At 44.4% G+C, this 17455-nt stretch overlaps 1 protein-coding gene and 1 long non-coding RNA gene across 2 annotated transcripts in view; one reads left to right on the top strand and one right to left on the bottom strand.

The window, feature by feature from the left end:
• LOC129862629 (cytosolic carboxypeptidase 4) overlaps positions 1 to 16626 on the top strand; it is a 155808-nt gene extending 139182 nt beyond the window's left edge. The window contains exon 24 of the mRNA XM_055934473.1: positions 15629 to 16626. Coding sequence (XP_055790448.1) covers positions 15629 to 15911 — 283 coding nt within the window. The 3' untranslated portion in view covers positions 15912 to 16626. The remainder of the gene's footprint in view (positions 1 to 15628) is intronic.
• LOC129862630 (uncharacterized) lies at positions 17 to 16927 on the bottom strand. The gene is made up of 3 exons (XR_008760798.1): positions 16649 to 16927; positions 15559 to 15848; positions 17 to 2651 (listed from the first exon to the last, which is right to left on the bottom strand). It is a non-coding gene; the product is annotated as an uncharacterized LOC129862630 (long non-coding RNA).
• Between the last annotated feature and the right edge of the window lie 528 nt (positions 16928 to 17455).

Here is a 17455-nt window from a genome sequence, read left to right as displayed (position 1 = left end):
CCCCCCCCCCTTAAGGTGCGAACTCCGGGCGCACCAGCACAAAGTTTAGGGGAGGGTCTGGGTGGGCATCTGACCACGGTGGTGGCTCAGGCTCTGGACGAGGTCCCCACCCCACCATAGTCAATCCCAGCTTACTTCTCCCCCTCAGAATGACCACCCTCCTATTCCACCCACCTAATATAAGAGGCAACACAAAAATAAGGGACAGCTCCGGGACAAGGTAGCTCAGAATAGAGAGGTAGCTCAAGATAGAGAGGTAGCTCAGGATAGAGAGGTAGCTCAGGATAGAGGGGCAACTCCGGACTGAAGGGCAGCTCCGGACAGAGAGCCAGCTCTGGACTGAGGGGCAGTTCTGGATACATGGCAGCTCTGGACGCTCATGACTAGCTGACGGCTCTGGACGCTCATGGCTGGCTGACGGCTCTGGCTGCTCATGGCTGGCTGATGGCTCTGGCTGCTCATGGCTGGCTGACGGCTCTGGACGCTCATGGCTGGCTGACGGCTCTGGACGCTCATGGCTGGCTGACGGCTCTGGACGCTCATGGCTCGCTGGCGGCTCTGGCAGATCCTGTCTGGTTGGCGGCTCTGGCAGATCCTGTCTGGTTGGCTGCTCTGGCAGATCCTGTCTGGTTGGCGGCTCTGGCAGATCCTGACTGACGAATGGCTCTAGCGGCTCCTGACTGACTAACGGCTCTGACGGCTCGGGACAGACGGGCGGCTCTAATGGCTCGGGACAGACGGATGGCTCAGACGGCACTGGGCAGACGGATGGCTCAGACGGCACTGGGCAGACGGATGGCTCAGACGGCACTGGGGAGACGGATGGCTCTGGCCGGATGAGACGCACTGTAGACCTGGTGCGTGGTGCCGGAACTGGAGGCACCGGGCTAAGGACACGCACCTTCATGCTAGTGCGGGGAGCAGGGACAGGTCACACTGGATTCTCAAAGCGTACTATTTGCCTGGTGCGTGGTACCGCCACTGGTGGCACCGGACTGAGGGCACGCACATCAGGACGAGTACGGGGAGAAGGAACAGTGTGTACAGGGCTCTGGAGACGCACAGGTGGCTTAGTGCGTGGTGCCGGAACTGGAGGCACTGGGCTGGAGACACGCACCATAGGAAGAGTGCGTGGAGGAGGAACAGGGCTCTGAAAACGCACTGGAAGCCTGGTGCGTGGTGTTGGCACTGGTGGTACTGGGCTGGGGTGGGGAGGTAGCGCCGGAAATACCGGACCGTGCAAGCGTACTGGCTCCCTTGAGCATTGAGCCTGCCCAACCTTACCTGGTTGAATGCTCCCCGTCGCCCGACCAGTGCGGGGAGGTGGAATAACCCGCACCGGGCTATGTAGGCGAACCGGGGACAACATGCGTAAGGCTGGTGCCATGTATGCCGGCCCGAGGAGACGCACTGGAGACCAGACGCGTTGAGCCGGCATCATGGCACCTGGCTCAATGCCCACTCTAGCCCTACCAGTGCGGGGAGGTGGAATAACCCGCACCGGGCTATGCACACGTACAGGAGACACCGTGCGCTCTACTGCGTAACACGGCGTCTGTCCGTACTCCCGCTCTCCACGGTTAGCCTGGGAACTGGGCGCAGGTCTCCTACCTGCCCTTGGCCCACTACCTCTTAGCCCCCCCCCCTCCAAGAAATTTTTGGGGTTTCTTCACGGGCTTCCGTGCTAGCCGCGTACCTTCATAAATCCGGTCTCTCTCTCTCCCGTTGCCTCCGCTCTCCTAATCGCCTCCAGCTGTTCCCATGGAAGGCGATCTCTTCCAGCTCGGATCTCCTCCCATGTGTAGCAACCTTTTCCATTTAACACGTCCTCCCATGTCCACTGCTCGAACTCACGCTGCTTGGTTCTGGATCGGTGGGTGGTTCTGTAACGGCGTTCCTCCTCATCCGAAGAGGGGGAGCAGGGATTGAACCAAACTGCAGCGTTGTATTTAGACATAATGAAATTTATTTAAGTGTAGACGAAAAACACGAACTTCACTTGAATACTTACAAAATAACAAAACGAATGTAGACAAACCTGAACATACGAACTTACATAAAACACGAAGAACGCACAACAGGAAAAATGACTACATAAAACGAAGAACGAACGAAACAGTCCCGTATGGTGCAACAAACACTGACACAGGAAACAACCACCCACAACAAACAGTGTGAAAACACCTACCTTAATATGACTCTCAATCAGAGGAAATGAAAACCACCTGCCTCTAATTGAGAGCCATATTAGGTCACCCTTAAACAAACATAGAAACAGAAAACATAGACTGCCCACCCAAACTCACGTCCTGACCAACTAACACATACAAAAACTAACAGAAACAGGTCAGGAACGTGACAATATCCTACCAACGGGACATAAAAACTGTCACTATCGTTCAAAAGTTCGGGGTCACTTAGAAATGTCCTTGTTTTTGAAAGAAAAAATAATAATGTGTCCATTAAAATAACATAAAATCGATCAGAAAAACAGTGTAGACATTGCAGTGGGTCTGTCTGGTGCAGGCAATGGAGCAGGGCCAGGCGGATGGGGATGGTCTCATGGTCCGGGTCCTTGTTGTGCCAGTCCTCATACAGCTTCAACAGGGCAGACACGTAACCCTTGGCCACAGCGGCCCTGACATTGGCCTCTGAAAGAAAAATATGAAAATGGTTTAACAGTCTGAAGGCCTGGAGATAGAAGCTGTTTTTTAGTCTCTCGGTCCCAGCGTTGATGCACCTGTACTGACCTCGCCTTCTGGATGGTAGCAGGTTGAATAGGCTGTGGCTCAACCTACCTTTCCTTAGAGATCACTGCCGTGGCCAAGGGTTATGTCTCTGCCCTGCTATATAACTACTGCTTTGTGGACATTGAAATAGTCATCACCACTAGGTACTCTACCCAGGGCCGGATGAATGTGGGAGCTTACCGGGGCTAAAGCCCCTGGGCCCAGAGCAGTGGGGTGCCCAAGAGAAAGCAAAAGAAAATATATATATATATACTACAGTTCAAAAGTTTGGGGTCACTTAGAAATGTCCTTGTTTTTCAAAGAAAAGCACATTTTTTGGTCCATTAAAATAACATCAAATTGATCAGAAATACAGTGTAGACATTGTTCATGTTGTAAATGACTATTGTAGCTGGAAATATCTACATAGGTGTACAGAGGCCCATTATCAGCAACCTTAACTCACTCCTGTGTTCCAATGGCACGTTGTGTTAGCTAATCCAAGTTGATTATTTTAAAAGGTTCATTGATCATTAGAAAACCCTTTTGCAATTATGTTAGCACAGCTGGAAACTGTGGTCCTGATTAAAGAAGCAATAAAACTGGCCTTCTTTAGACTGGTTGAGTATCTGGAGCATCAGCATTTATGGGTTCGATTACAGGCTCAAAACGTCCAGAAACAAAGACCTTTCTTCTGAAACTCGTCAGTTTATTCTTGTTCTCAGAAATGAAGGCTATTCCATGTGAGAAATTGCCAAGAAACTGAAGATCTCGTACAACGCTGTGTACTACTCCCTTCACAGAACAGCACAAACTGTCTCTAACCAGAATAGAAAGAGGAGTGGGAGGCCCCGGTGCACAACTGAGCAAGAGGACAAGTACATAAGAATGTCTGGTTTGAGAAACAGACGCCTCACAAGTCCTCAACTGGCAGCTTCATTAACCTGTCTAGGATCAGCGTGGCGCTAGCGGCACACCCCCCCCCCCCCCCACTGAAAAACCAGTGCCGCGAAATTCAAAAAAAATATTTTTTTAAAATATTTAACTTTCACACATTAAAGTCCAATACAGCTAATGAAAGACACAGATCTTGTGAATCCAGTCAACATTTCCGATTTTTAAAATGTTTTACAGGGAAGACACAATATGTAAAGATGTACATCTATTACCTAAAAACACATTAGCATAATCCACCATCTTTTATTTGTCCACCAACACCAGTAGCCATCACCAATTCGGCTAAACTAAGATATTTATAGCCCCTAACCAACAAAAAAACTCATTAGATGACAGTCTGATAACATATTTATGGTATGGGATAGGTTTTGTTAGAAAAAAGTGCATATTTCAGGTAGATGGCATAGTTTACAATTGCACCCACCATCACAAATGGACTAGAATAATTACAATGAGCAACGTGTTTACCTAACTACTAATCATCAAACATTTCGTAAAAATACACAGCATACACGAATCGAAAGACACAGATCCTGTGAATACAGACAATATTTCAGATTTTCTAAGTGTCTTACAGCGAAAACACAATAAATCGTTATATTAGCTTAGCACATAGCAATTAGCAGCCCAGCATTGATTCTAGCCAAAGTGAGCGATAAAAGTCAACATCGCCAAAAGATATTAATTTTTTCACTAACCTTCTCAGAATTCTTCCGATGACACTCCTGTAACATCACATTACAACATGCATATACAGTTTGATCGAAAATGTTTATATTTAGCCCCCAAAATCATGGTTAGACAATGTGAAATGTAGCTCAGTTGGTCAGAAAATGTCCTTGCGCCACTTAGACAGTGATCTACTCTTATACATAAATACTCATAAACGTGACTAAAAAATACAGGGTGGACAGGGATTGATAGACAATTTAATTCTTAATACAATTGCGTTATTACATTTTTTAATTTATCCTTACTTTTCAATACAGTTTGCGCCAAGCGAAGCTACGTCAAAAAACATGGCGTCCTAAGCCACTAAAATGTTTCGACAGAAACACGATTTATCATAATAAAAATGTCCTACCTTGAGCTGTTCTTCCATCAGTATCTTGGGCAAAGGATCCTTTCTTGGGAGAAATCGTCTTTTGGTGGAAAGCTGTCCTCTTGCCATGTGGAAATGTCAACTGCGTTCGGGATGAACTGAAAAGCGTGCCCAACTTTTCACATCGTTGCAAAAATAAATGTCCCAAAATCGCACTAAACGGATATAAATTGCTATAAAACGCTTTAAATTAACTACCTTATGATGTTTTTAACTCCTATAACGAGTGAAAAGATGACCGGAGAAATATAACAGGCTAAACTAACGCTTGGAACAGGTGCGCGCCGGTGTCCTCTTGGCTCATGACGCAGCTCCCAAAGAATGACTAGCTTCAGGGTTTTTTCATTTGTAGGGCCTGTGAACGCGCAATCGACCCCGTTGGAATCGTCATCACGTAAAGGCATCCAGGGGAAGACGTAAGAAGTGTCCGTATAGTCATAGCAACGACAGTGCCCTTTTAAATGACTTCAGAACAGTGGCCAACATTTCTCAAATCTGACTCCATGTCAGGGAAATTGCTGTAGAATGGGCTCTGTTCCACTTAGAGACAAAATTTCAACTCCTATAGAAACTATAGACTGTTTTCTATCCAATAATAATAATAATATGCATATTGTACGATCAAGGATTTTGTGGGAAGCCGTTTAAAAAATTAGCCAAATTAGCATAAGTAGTCTAAACAGCGCCCCCATCCCCAACAGGTTAAAAAGTACCCGCAAAACACCAGTCTCAACATCAACAGTGAAGAGGCAACAGCGGGATGCTGGCCATCTAGGCAGAGTTGCAACGAAATAGACATATCTCAGACTGGCCAATAAACAAAAAAGATTTAGATGTGCAAAAGAACTCAAACACTGGACAGAGGAAGATTGGAAAAAAGTGTTATGGACAGACAAATCTAAGTTTGAGATGTTCGGGTCACAAAGAAGAACATTCGCGAGACGCAGAAAAATTAAAAGATGCTGGAGGAGTGCTTGACGCCATCTGTCAAGCATGGTGGAGGCAATGTGATGGTCTGGGGGTGCTTTGGTGGTGGTAAAGTGGGAGATTTGTACAGGGTAAAGGGGATCTTGTTGAAGGAAGGCTATCACTCCATTTTGCAATGCCATGCCATACCCTGTGGACGGCGCTTAATTGGAGCCAATTTCCTCCTACAACAGGACAATGACCCAAAGCACAACTCCAAACTATGCAAGAAGTATTTAGGGAAGAAGCAGTCAGCTGGTGTTCTTTCTACAATGGAGTGGCCAGCGCTGTCACCGGATCTCAATCGTATTGAGCTGTTGTGGGAGCAGCTTGACCGTATGGTACGTGAGAAGTGCCCATCAAGCCAATCCAACTTGTGGGAGGTGCTTCAGGAAGCATGGGGTGAAATCTCTTCAGATTACCTCAACAAATTGACAACTAGAATTCCAAAGGCCTGCAAGGCTGTAATTGCTGCAAACGGAGGTTTCTTTGACGAAACCCGGAAGCTTATAAGAAATCCCGCTATGCCCTCCAACGAATCATCAAACAGGCAAAGCGTCAATACAGGACTAAGATCGAATTGTATTACACCGACTTGTATTACACAACGCTCGTCGGATGTGGCAGGGCTTGCAAACTATTACAGACTACAAAGGGAAGCACAGCCGAGAGCTGCCCAGTGACACGAGCCTACCAGACGAGCTAAATAACTTCTCTGCTCGCTTCGAGGCAAGTAACACTAACACATGCATGAGAGCATCAGCTGTTCCGGACGACTGTGTGATCATGCTCTCCGCAGCCGATGCGAGTAAAACCTTAATACGGGTCAACATTCACAAGGCCGCACGGATTACCAGGAAGTCTACTCTGAGCATGCGCTGACCAACTGGCAAGTGTCTTCACTGACATTTTCAACCTCTCCCTGTCTGAGTCTGTAACGCCAACATGTTTCAAGCAGACCACCATAGTCCATGTGCCCAAGAACACTAAGATAACCTAACACCAAGACAGTCATGAAGAGGGCATGACAAAACCTATTCCCCCTCAGGAGATTGAAAAGATTTGGCATGGGTTCTCAGATCCTCAAAAGGTTTTACAGCTGCACCATTGAGAGCATCCTGACTGGTTGCATCACTGTCTGGTTTGGCAACTGCTCAGCCTCCGACCGCAAGGCACTACAGAGGGTAGTGCGTACGGCCCAGTACATCACCGGGGCCAAGCTTCCTGCCATCCTGGACCTCTATACCAGGCCGTGTCAGAGGAAGGCCCTAAAAATTGTCAGACTCCAGCCACCCTAGTCATAGACTGTCCTCTCTGCTACCGCGCGGCAAGCGGTACTGGAGTGCCAAGTCTAGGTCCAAGAGGCTTCTAAACAGCTTCTACCCCCAAGCCATAAGACTCCTGAACAGCTAATGCACACTATTTGCATTCCCCCCCCCCCCCCCCCCCCATCTACGCTGCTGCTATTCTCTGTTATTATCTACGCATAGTCACTATAATAACTCTACCTACATGTACATATTACCTCAATTACCTCGACCCCGGTGTCTCCGCACATTGACTATGTACCGGTACCCCCTGTACATAGTCCGGCTATTGTTATTTTCTTCTGCTGTTTAATTATTCTTATCTCTTACTTTTTGGGGGGTATTTTAGGAAAACTGCATTGTTGATTAAGTGAGCATTTCACTGTAAGGTCTACATCTGTTGTATTCGGCGCATGTGACAAATACAATTTGATTTGATTTGACTTTGGGAGAGGTTACTTGCGACACAGCAGGCATTTGCATAGAAAGTTATAGCCCTTTGGATATAATCATCTGGTCCTGTAGACTTTGTAGCATAATGCAAGGCTTTTGAAGGAGCCAGTGATTGTTTAATGATCTTTCAAAGCCCCTGACATCTTGGCAGCTGATAATAAAATACCAATCTGAAAATACTGTGCTAAGGTGTAAAATTAATAATCAATGAATAATAATTTATTGAACTTCTATAGCACTTTACATGACAAAAGAAATCTCAAAGTGCTTGAAAAAAGCAAACAATCAAGAATCAAATAAAACAGCTACAGTATATGATAAGAGTCGATCTGTACTACGATTTTCAGCCAGAGTTGAACGTTTTGAGGGTTTCAAGCCTCCAACAGATGGAGTAACAGTCAATAGGGAACCACATGGCTTGAGCAAACCTCCTGACCGATGAAATTGCCAATGCTAGCTCGCCATGCATTATAGTCCTCCTAATTGTAGTAGAACCCCCCACCCAAAATAGGTTGGTGTATTAGAATCAAAATACACTAGATAGCTAGCTTGATAGCATCGCTAGCTAGCTATCGTGAGAAAGCTGATTTGCCATTAATTCACGGGAATTAAACAAATAGATGCAATCCAGACCAGATCTATACACACTTGGCTATCTACAAGATATACAGGAGGTCTCTGCCAAGGCGACCTCATGGCGCCATGGCAACCACGGAACTTCAAAATTATAGTGTTACTTTTCAAAGCGGCAGGTTTTAAAAGCATAGGTCCCTTGCCACTCTTGATGCCCTCCTGGAAAAGAGAAATTACCCCCCCCCCCAAAAAAAATATCATCCTGCTTTCTGTTAGGAGAAGCAGACAGCCCCTCTCATCACAGTACCATATGTTATCTTCTATTTAATTCTCATTCAGAGCAGAAATAGACAAGCACTCAGACAGACACACACACACTCACATGCACGCACATAAAGAGGTGAGTGTGTGGAGAAGATGTAAATCAGTGTGCCTGTCACATCCTCGTCCCCAGTGGATCCCAGTGTGTTCTAATCTGATTAGTGTAGAAGGGCTTTATGTTTGCTGTCAATCAAGGGTTGGGCTATCTGAAGGTCACAGCATCATTCACACATCTGAACTGCTGGTGGAGTCAATTGGCACCTTTTCAACCGGCACAGAAATGACAATTTCCCTACACACACACTTTTGCCAACACAATTTGCCTATGCATTAGCGATTACCATGGGCTTCTGCATGCATTAATGTGGGCATTTCAAAATGGGAATAACTTGACAGGTAGTGTTGTTTACATTCACAGCAGTAGCAGGTTGTTCCATTCAAGATAAGGGAGGATATTAATTTTTTTCAATTTTATGAGCATGGCCTTTTCTATTACAGCATATTGGATGACTGTCATTCATATTCCATTCACCCAGTTCAATGTAACATTGATAGGTTTAGGCTACCCATCATGGGGTTGCTACAACCTAGCCTATGAATGAAAGTTTATAATATAGGTGCACAGGTCGAGAGACATACTGGAGTAATGAAGGTGACTTGCCTGCATCTAGCTGATCTGAGGTGTAGCAACATCTGTAGCAGTCACATCTGTAGTCGTGAAATGCTTTGAAAGGCTGGTCATGGCCATATCAACACCAACATCCCAGACATCCTACAATTTGCATACTTCCTCAATAGATCCACAGGTGACGCTATTGCACTTCCCACTGCACTCTCCCACCTGGACAAAAGGAACAACTATGTGAGAGTGCTGTTCATTGAGTACAGCATAGCTTTCAACACCATAGTGCCCTCCAAGCTCATCCTAAACTCAGGACTAAACACCTCCCTCTGCAACTGTCCCCTCCTGTACTCCCTGTTTACCCACGACTGCATGGCCGCACACAACTCCAACACCATCATTAATACATTTGCTGATGACACGACGGTGGTAGGCCTGATCACCGACGACGAGGCTGACAGCCTATCGGGAGGAAGTCACACTGTCAGGACAAAAATCTCTCCCACAACGTCAGCAAGACAAAGGAGCTGGTTGTGGATTACAGGAAAAGAATGGCCAAGCACGCCCCCATCCACATCGACAGGGTTATAGTGGAGCAGGTCGAGAGCTTCAAGTTCATCGGTTTCCACATTACTAAGGAATTAACATGGTCCAAACACACCAACTTAGTTGTGAATGAGATACGACAACGCCTCTTCCCCCCTCAGGAGGCTGAAAAGGTTTGGCATGGGCCTTCATATCCTCAAAAGGTTCTACAGCTGTACCATTGAGAGCATATTGACTTGCTGCATCACCGCTTGGTATGGCAACTACATGGCATCTGACTGCAAGGTGCTACATAGGGTGGTGTGGGTGGCCCAGTACATCACTGGGGCGGGGCTCCCTGCCATCCAGACCTCTATACCAGTAGGTGTCAGAGGAAGGCCCTGAAAATTGTCATAGACCCAACCCCCCAAGCCATAGACAGTTCACTCTGCTACCGCACAACAAGCGGTACCGGAGTGGAAAGTCTGGGAATAAAAGGCTCCTGAACAGCTTCTACCCCCAATCCATAAGACTGCTGAACAGTTAATCAAATGGCTACACGGACTATTTGCATTTACCTTTTTTTACACTAACTCTCTACGGTACTCCTTGTATATAGCCTCATTATTGGTATTTATTGTGATACTATTTTCTATATTTATTTGCAAATGTTCTTACTTTTTAACTCTGCATTGTTGGGAAAGAGCTCATAAGTAAGCTTTTCATGGTAAAGTCTACACCTGTTGTATTTGGCGCATGTGACGAATACAATTTGATTCGATCAAATAAAATACAATTTTGTTTGGTTTAATTTGATTAATCATTCGTTTCTATTGGACAAATTCAGGTAGGTTCCTCCCTGTTTCGTTCTGTTTGCTTCCGTTTAAGAAACATTTTGCAACATAATCCGCAAAATGAATACACCCTTGCACACCCAAACACAGAGTTCACTGTAAGCTTCTGCTTAAGAAACGTTTTGCAACAGAATTAGCCAAATCAATACACCCCTGATCACAGGAACACACAGTTTACTTTCAGCAGCCACATACTGAATCATCCCTTCGCTCATTGTGAAATTCTATGTGCTCTCCTCGTCTAACCAACAGCTGTCTGTGACCAGGCGCAAAGACCTCTCCAAGCCAAACCTTCATACCATAACCGCTAACCCCTACACAGCCGACATCGTTGTCATCATATTAACATTATAGCCAACAAACTAGAACTAACACATTAGTAAACCCACAATCCAATCCATGTGTGCAATCACGCAGTACAGTGTACAGCAAGCAGTTTAGCTGTTACACCGGTGATCCCCGGTGGCAATAAATGTATAAATCTGAAAGATTACCATGATTTGAAAGAGTTGTAGTGTTGGATAGCCTTAGCAAGCTAACTAACATAAATAGCATTCCTCTCTATTTGGGTCAGGTTATTGAGTAGGCTAAATTACCTGCATTAGCTAAGTAAGTGAAAGGTAAACTAAGAAGAATAAAATACAACAAACACTGCAAACAAGGGCAACATCAGGGAATATATTTATCGATATGTTTCCAGATATCTGACACTAATATGGAGTTGGTCCCCCCTTTACTGCTATATCAAGTCCCCACAGCAATGCTCCAACATCTGGTGGAAAGCCTTTCCAGAAGAGTGGAGGCTGTTATAATAGCAAAGGGGGACCAACTCCATATTAATGCCCATGATTTTGGAATGAGATGTTCAACGAGCAGGTGTAGTGTATCTATTATCCAAGCCTTTATATTTTCAGAAATGTATCATATCTGTAGTCATCACCTGATCATATATATAATTTTAATAGATCTCCTGACATGATATGTAATATTAATCCTTGTATTTCTGATAAAAATCGGTTGAATCCAAATCATGAAATGTCCAGCTCCCAAATGATTTTACCTGTTGAGATCGCAAGGCTGGGTGCTCAATTTTGTACACCTGTCAGCAACACTTGTGGCTGAAAAAGCCACTAATTTTATTAAGTGGTGTCCATACACTTTTGTATATATAGTGTAGCTACTCTACCTGCTTCATTCATGATGAGAACTGGAATAAGCTAGCTAGCCAAGCTATACGTTAGTTAGCTTATATTAACCAGGAATACAAAATACGCCTAGATGTTTTTAAAGGTCTCCTTGGGAGTAAAAAAATGTATCCTGAAGGGAAGGCAATTTCATTATTTATTAGCTAGCTAGGCTACCAATTAGCCCACCCCCCCCTATCAAGGCTAGCTAGTTAGCTAATTAACTAGCCCTACTGGATTTAGCTAACATTCTTCAATCTAATTACTAAAATGAATTAAACATCTCAAATGAGTTACTCACTTTAGAGGTAAATTCTTTGAGATCATTTCTGAACAGTTTCTCACTTCTTTGTTTCTCCAGTTGTCAATTTGAGCACACACCGTTTGCACACTCATTTGTGGTGCCCAAATTCAAAACAGAAAATGTGTGATTCTTATTGCAATTCTATTAGTTACAGGGCTTTTAGCTTTTGGTTTGCGTGCAACTTTATCCAGAGGGAATACTGAAAGTATAGCTAGTGTCTGAAAGAATGATATGGATTTAATATTTGTCAAATTATTTAGCTAGCCTCAAAACTCAAAAAAGCAACAGAAATTGTCCTTATTTAGAATATCAAAATGTATATCAAGATCCTGATATGGACCTTAGTCAAGAGCATATGCATTGTATGTGATGAGAAGATTTACTAAACTCAGCAAAAAAAGAAACGTCCTCTCACTGTCAACTGCGTTTATTTTCAGCAAACTTAACGTGTAAATATTTGTATGAACATAACAAGATTCAACAACTGAGACATAAACTGAAGAAGTTCCACAGACATGTGACTAACAGCAATGGAATAATGTGTCACTGAACAAAGGAGGGGGTCAAAATCAAAAGCAACAGTCAGTATCTGGTGTGGCCACCAGCTGCATTAAGTACTGCAGTGTGTCTCCTCCTCATGGACTGCACCAGATTTGCCTGTTCTTGCTATGAGATGTTACCCCACTCTTCCACCAAGGCACATGCAAGTTCCCGGACATTTCTTGGGGGAATGGCCCTAGCCCTCACCCTCCGATCCAACCGGTCCCAGACGTACTCAATGGGATTGAGATCCGGGCTCTTCGCTGGCCATGGCAGAACACTGACATTCTTGTCTTGCAGGAAATCACACACAGAACGAGCAGTATGGCTGGTGGCATTGTCGTGCTGGAGGGTCATGTCAGGATGAGCCTGCCGAATGGGTACCACATGAGGGAGGAGGATGTCTTCCCTGTAACGCACAGCATTGAGATTGCCTGCAATGACAACAAGCTCAGTCTGATGATGCTGTGACATACCGCCCCAGACCATGACGAACCCTCCACCTCCAAATTGATCCCGCTCCAGAGTACAGGCCTCGGTGTAACGCTCATTCCTTCGACGATAAACTCGATTCCGACCATCACCCCCGGTGAGACAAAACTGCGACTCGTCAGTGAAGAGCACTTTTTGCCAGTCCTGTCTGGTCCAGCGACGGTGGGTTTGTGCCCATAGGCGACGTTGTTGCCGATGATGTCTGGTGAGGACCTGCCTCACAATAGGCCTACAAGCCCTCAGTCCAGCCTCTGTCAGCCTACTGTGGACAGTCTGAGCACTGATAGAGGGATTGTGCGTTCCTGGTGTAACTCGGGCAGTTGTTGTTGCCATCCTATACCTGTCCCGCAGGTGTGATGTTCGGATGTACCGATCCTGTGCAGGTGTTGTTACACGTGGTCTACCACTACAAGGATGATCAGCTGTCCGTCCTGTCTCCCTGTAGCGCTGTCTTAGGCGTCTCACAGTACGGACATTGCAATTTATTTCCCTGGCCACATCTGCAGTCCTCATGCCTCCTTGCAGCATGCCTAAGGCACGTTCATGCAGATGAGCAAGAACCCTGGGCATCTTTCTTTTGGCATTTTCCAGAGTCAGTAGAAATGCCTCTTTAGTGTCCTACGTTGTCATAACTGTGACCTTAATTACCTACCGTCTGTAAGCTGTTAGTGTCTTAACGATTGTTCCACAGGTGCATGTCAATTAATTATTTCTGGTTCATTGAACACACATGGGAAACGGTGTTAAACCCAATGAAGATCTGTGAAGTTATTTGGATTTTTACGAATTATCTTTGAAAGACAGGGTCCTGAAAAAGGGACGTTTCTTTTTTTGCTGAGTTTATGTAGGCCTACTGTCAGTACTTGTAATCTTATAAAGAAAATAAGATGTCCACATAGGCCTATCTCAGGATATCTAAGGAGTCTATATCCAGCTATACCATGTGTGATACCTGGAGGGAATTGAGGAGTTATTTGTGCATGAAAGAAAAATATGGATTTCATGTTTGTCAAATTATTGATAATGTGCTGAAAACTCAGAAATCCATCAGAAATCGTCCTTATTTTCAGCATATCAAAAAGCATATCAAGATCCGGAAATGGACCTGAGCCAAGAGAAGCATATCTGGAAACAATGTCGCTTCATATCTTGAATGTGCTGAGAAAACACAGATATGCGACCTGTACAGTCAGTATTTATCAGCATGATGAGAGAAAATAGGATGTCATATATCTCAGGATATTGAATGAGTCATAATCCAGACATAGGAAATGTCCATGTGTGATATTCGAAGTAATCCCAATATCACATACTGTATGTCCACAAGACGCAACTGGATGCAGAATTTGTCACGATATGGTGCATATCCAATAAAGTCTATATATTCTGTAGAATATTAAAATCTTGTCGTGGCAGGAGGCAGGAGGACACATATTTGGCTGCCAAAACTGCACATTTTGGCTTTTCACCCAATAAATATTCGATTTTTTCTTAATCTTTTACAGTTTCAAATTCTTTCAAATTCTTCTTCTCTATCTCTCTCTCTCTCTCTCTCTCTGCTGCTTCTCCTTAATTTTTTGAAGAAATGAATTTGTTCCAAACTCTTCTCTATCTTTGAGCCAACTACTCACCACACTTTATGCACTGCAGTGCTACCTAGCTGTAGCTTATGCTTTCAGTACTAGATTAATTCTCTGATCATTTGATTGGATGGACAAGATGTTAGTTCATACTGCAAGAGCTCTGATAGGTTGGAGGATGTCGTACGGATAATTACTGTGATAATTACTTGGTAAGTCTATGGAAAGGGGTGAGAACCACGAACCTCCTAGGTTTTGTATTGAAGTCAATGTACCCAGAGGAGGACGGCTACATCATGGTGCTGCCCTGGAGGGTGCTGTTGAGGCTACTCTAGACTGTCATTGCAAAAAAAATGTTTTAATCAGTTATTTGGCGATATGTGAATATAGTATAGTTTTATCTATGTTTCACAATTTAATTTTTCTGAAAATCACTGAGTAGGATGGTCCTCCCCTTCCTCCTCCACTGACGCACAGACACCAATCCAGCAGCATGACCTCAGCTTGCATTGCAACTAGCATAATCTCAAACAGCATTACACTAATGTGGTTTTTGGACACAACGTTTCTGATATTGAGGAAGTAGTGGCGTTTTTCCCGACACTACATATTGTGTTGTCTAATCAGACATCTCAATGATAACATATCCAATCCAAACCCAGCATTTACTACGGTGTATGCTCGCTTTGCAGTACTCAGACCCTGCTTCTGTCTGTAATAACCCCTCTAAGGATATGAATGAGTTACAGCCTGCGTCTGTGACTCATGCCAAGGATGTCAATGAGTTTAGGCTCACTGGAAATGACTGGGGAACTATGACTGTGCTGTGAAGCAAGGTGGTAGAACTGACATGTCACAGTGTGTAAGAGGAGATGGAAATGTATGGAAGCTTTTGGTGGTGTTAATCACCAAAACGGTAGTTATTGATTTACTGTACTCCGCTCCACTCCCTTCATTAAGCCATCCATTTCCTTTGGTTAACTGACTGTCTCCCCTCCCCTCCCCTCCCCTCCCCTCTGCTCACCTTTCATCTGCTCTCCTCTCCTCACCTTTCCTCTGCTCTCCTCTCTTCTCTTCTCTTCTGCTCTCCTCTCCTCTCCTATGCTCTTCTCTCTCCAGCTGCTTCGAGGATGATGAGCCACCTTGTGTAGAGGAAATTGAGTACCTGAATGACAGCTTCCCCGAGCCCAACAGAAATGATCTGGACTCTGAGGTCAATGGCAACACATCCAGCGCTGAGGAGGAGGAAGATGACGAGGAAGAGCACCAGACAACCGGGAACAGTCGACGACGCTCAATGAAGTCCCGCCTCTATCCTCACTTGATAGGCCCAGAGACTCTGAACATCAAGAGGAGCCCATGCAATGGGATGAACATTTCAAATGGACAGTATCTGAGCTAAGGTATCACAAGGACATTCCCCCAAAGCACTTATTTCCTTTTTTTAATAATACATTTGATAATGGAAATTCTAATGTATATGGTTGCTAAGTTAGTGGCTATTTCCCTTAGGCTTTTAGAACAGTGGATATATAAACTATAGCAGTAGAATAGTGGACAATGGCTTTGTATGATTTGTATATGCCTTCGTATGAGATGCATGTGAAGGATAGTCCGGCATGACGTGGGCTTGTTGAGGCCATATTCCCTACAGAGAGCCTAAAGTAAATAGGTATATGGCTGAAGTAGGGTACTAGACAATATTATATTATATGAGATTATACTTATATTATTTGTGTATAGTAAATGTATCAAATACATCAGAAATAGGTTGGGGCTGTCACAAAGTTTACCTATTATTAACATGCAGTATGATCTAAGTTCCAAAATAACGGGCCACCATAATCATTGTTATATATTTAACATTCACAACCTGCAATGCATTTACATAGAGCTAACCAGCAAACTGTAGTTACTTTGGGGGAAAATATATTTATATTTTTTGAAATTATATAAATATGAAGTATTAACTAAACACATTTTGCTAGTTGACCGTTTTCATAATGTCTAAAGATGATAGTATTGACTAATAACTGTTCGTTATAAATGTTCCATTCTCCTTCCTCTTAAATATGTTGGAACCGAAGAGCACTACAATAAAATAGACTTTTATTGAATCAGCCGTTCCTTGTGTCTTACTTGATATTGTCCTGTACACGTCATCACAGCCAAGTAGTCGGGTCCTACGGTCCTACCGCTCAGTTCTGTTGGAAAAATCCAATGTCAGAAGAAAACCTTTGAGGAAACTGTGATGTGTGTCACACAGCCACCAAAAGAAAGGGAACAGTGATCCATGGGGTGTTCACGTTTCCACCGCCCTGCATCAGAGATTCCAATCCAGATCTGCTCAGCCGTCTCCCACAGACAGGAAGGCAACAGGAACACTGACCTCCACAGCGGCTCGCTGGCCTTGCCACACACTGGATTATTCCAGGCAGACTGATAGATTTGTCTTATTTTGGCTGGCCTGGCTTCCTTGGCATTGTGAGGATCCTTTCAGTGTGTCCCGAGGAGCAGAGGAATCAGAGGCTTCGTCCCAAATGGCACCCTATTCCGTATTTAGTGCGGTACTTTTGACAAGGGCCCTGATAAAAAGTAGTGCACTAAATAGCGAATAGAGTGCCATCTGGGACAAAGCCAGAGGCTGTCAGCCTCTCTCACAATGACATTGGGCTACTTTCAGTGTGGCCCTGTAGGCTCTTAGCTAATCCTATCACTACAGACTCAATGGGCAGACCTGCACACTGACATTGGGGCCCCGAAGGTTGATGGTTCATTGTTACTGTTGACCCCCCCAAGGCTGTAGCCATTATAGCTAGATTATATAACATATTGCTATTCATCACATGTAGTACACTGATAGTTGCAGCTGTGCTTAACTGTTGACACATATTGCAGTCTTGAAAAGTCCATCCTTTTGTTAGAAAAAAACATGAAAACACAATT

Source organism: Salvelinus fontinalis, chromosome 9 (assembly GCF_029448725.1).
Source record: "Salvelinus fontinalis isolate EN_2023a chromosome 9, ASM2944872v1, whole genome shotgun sequence".
In the NCBI taxonomy this organism is placed as follows: Eukaryota; Metazoa; Chordata; class Actinopteri; order Salmoniformes; family Salmonidae; genus Salvelinus; species Salvelinus fontinalis.
This window is presented reverse-complemented; position numbering and strand designations above follow the sequence as displayed.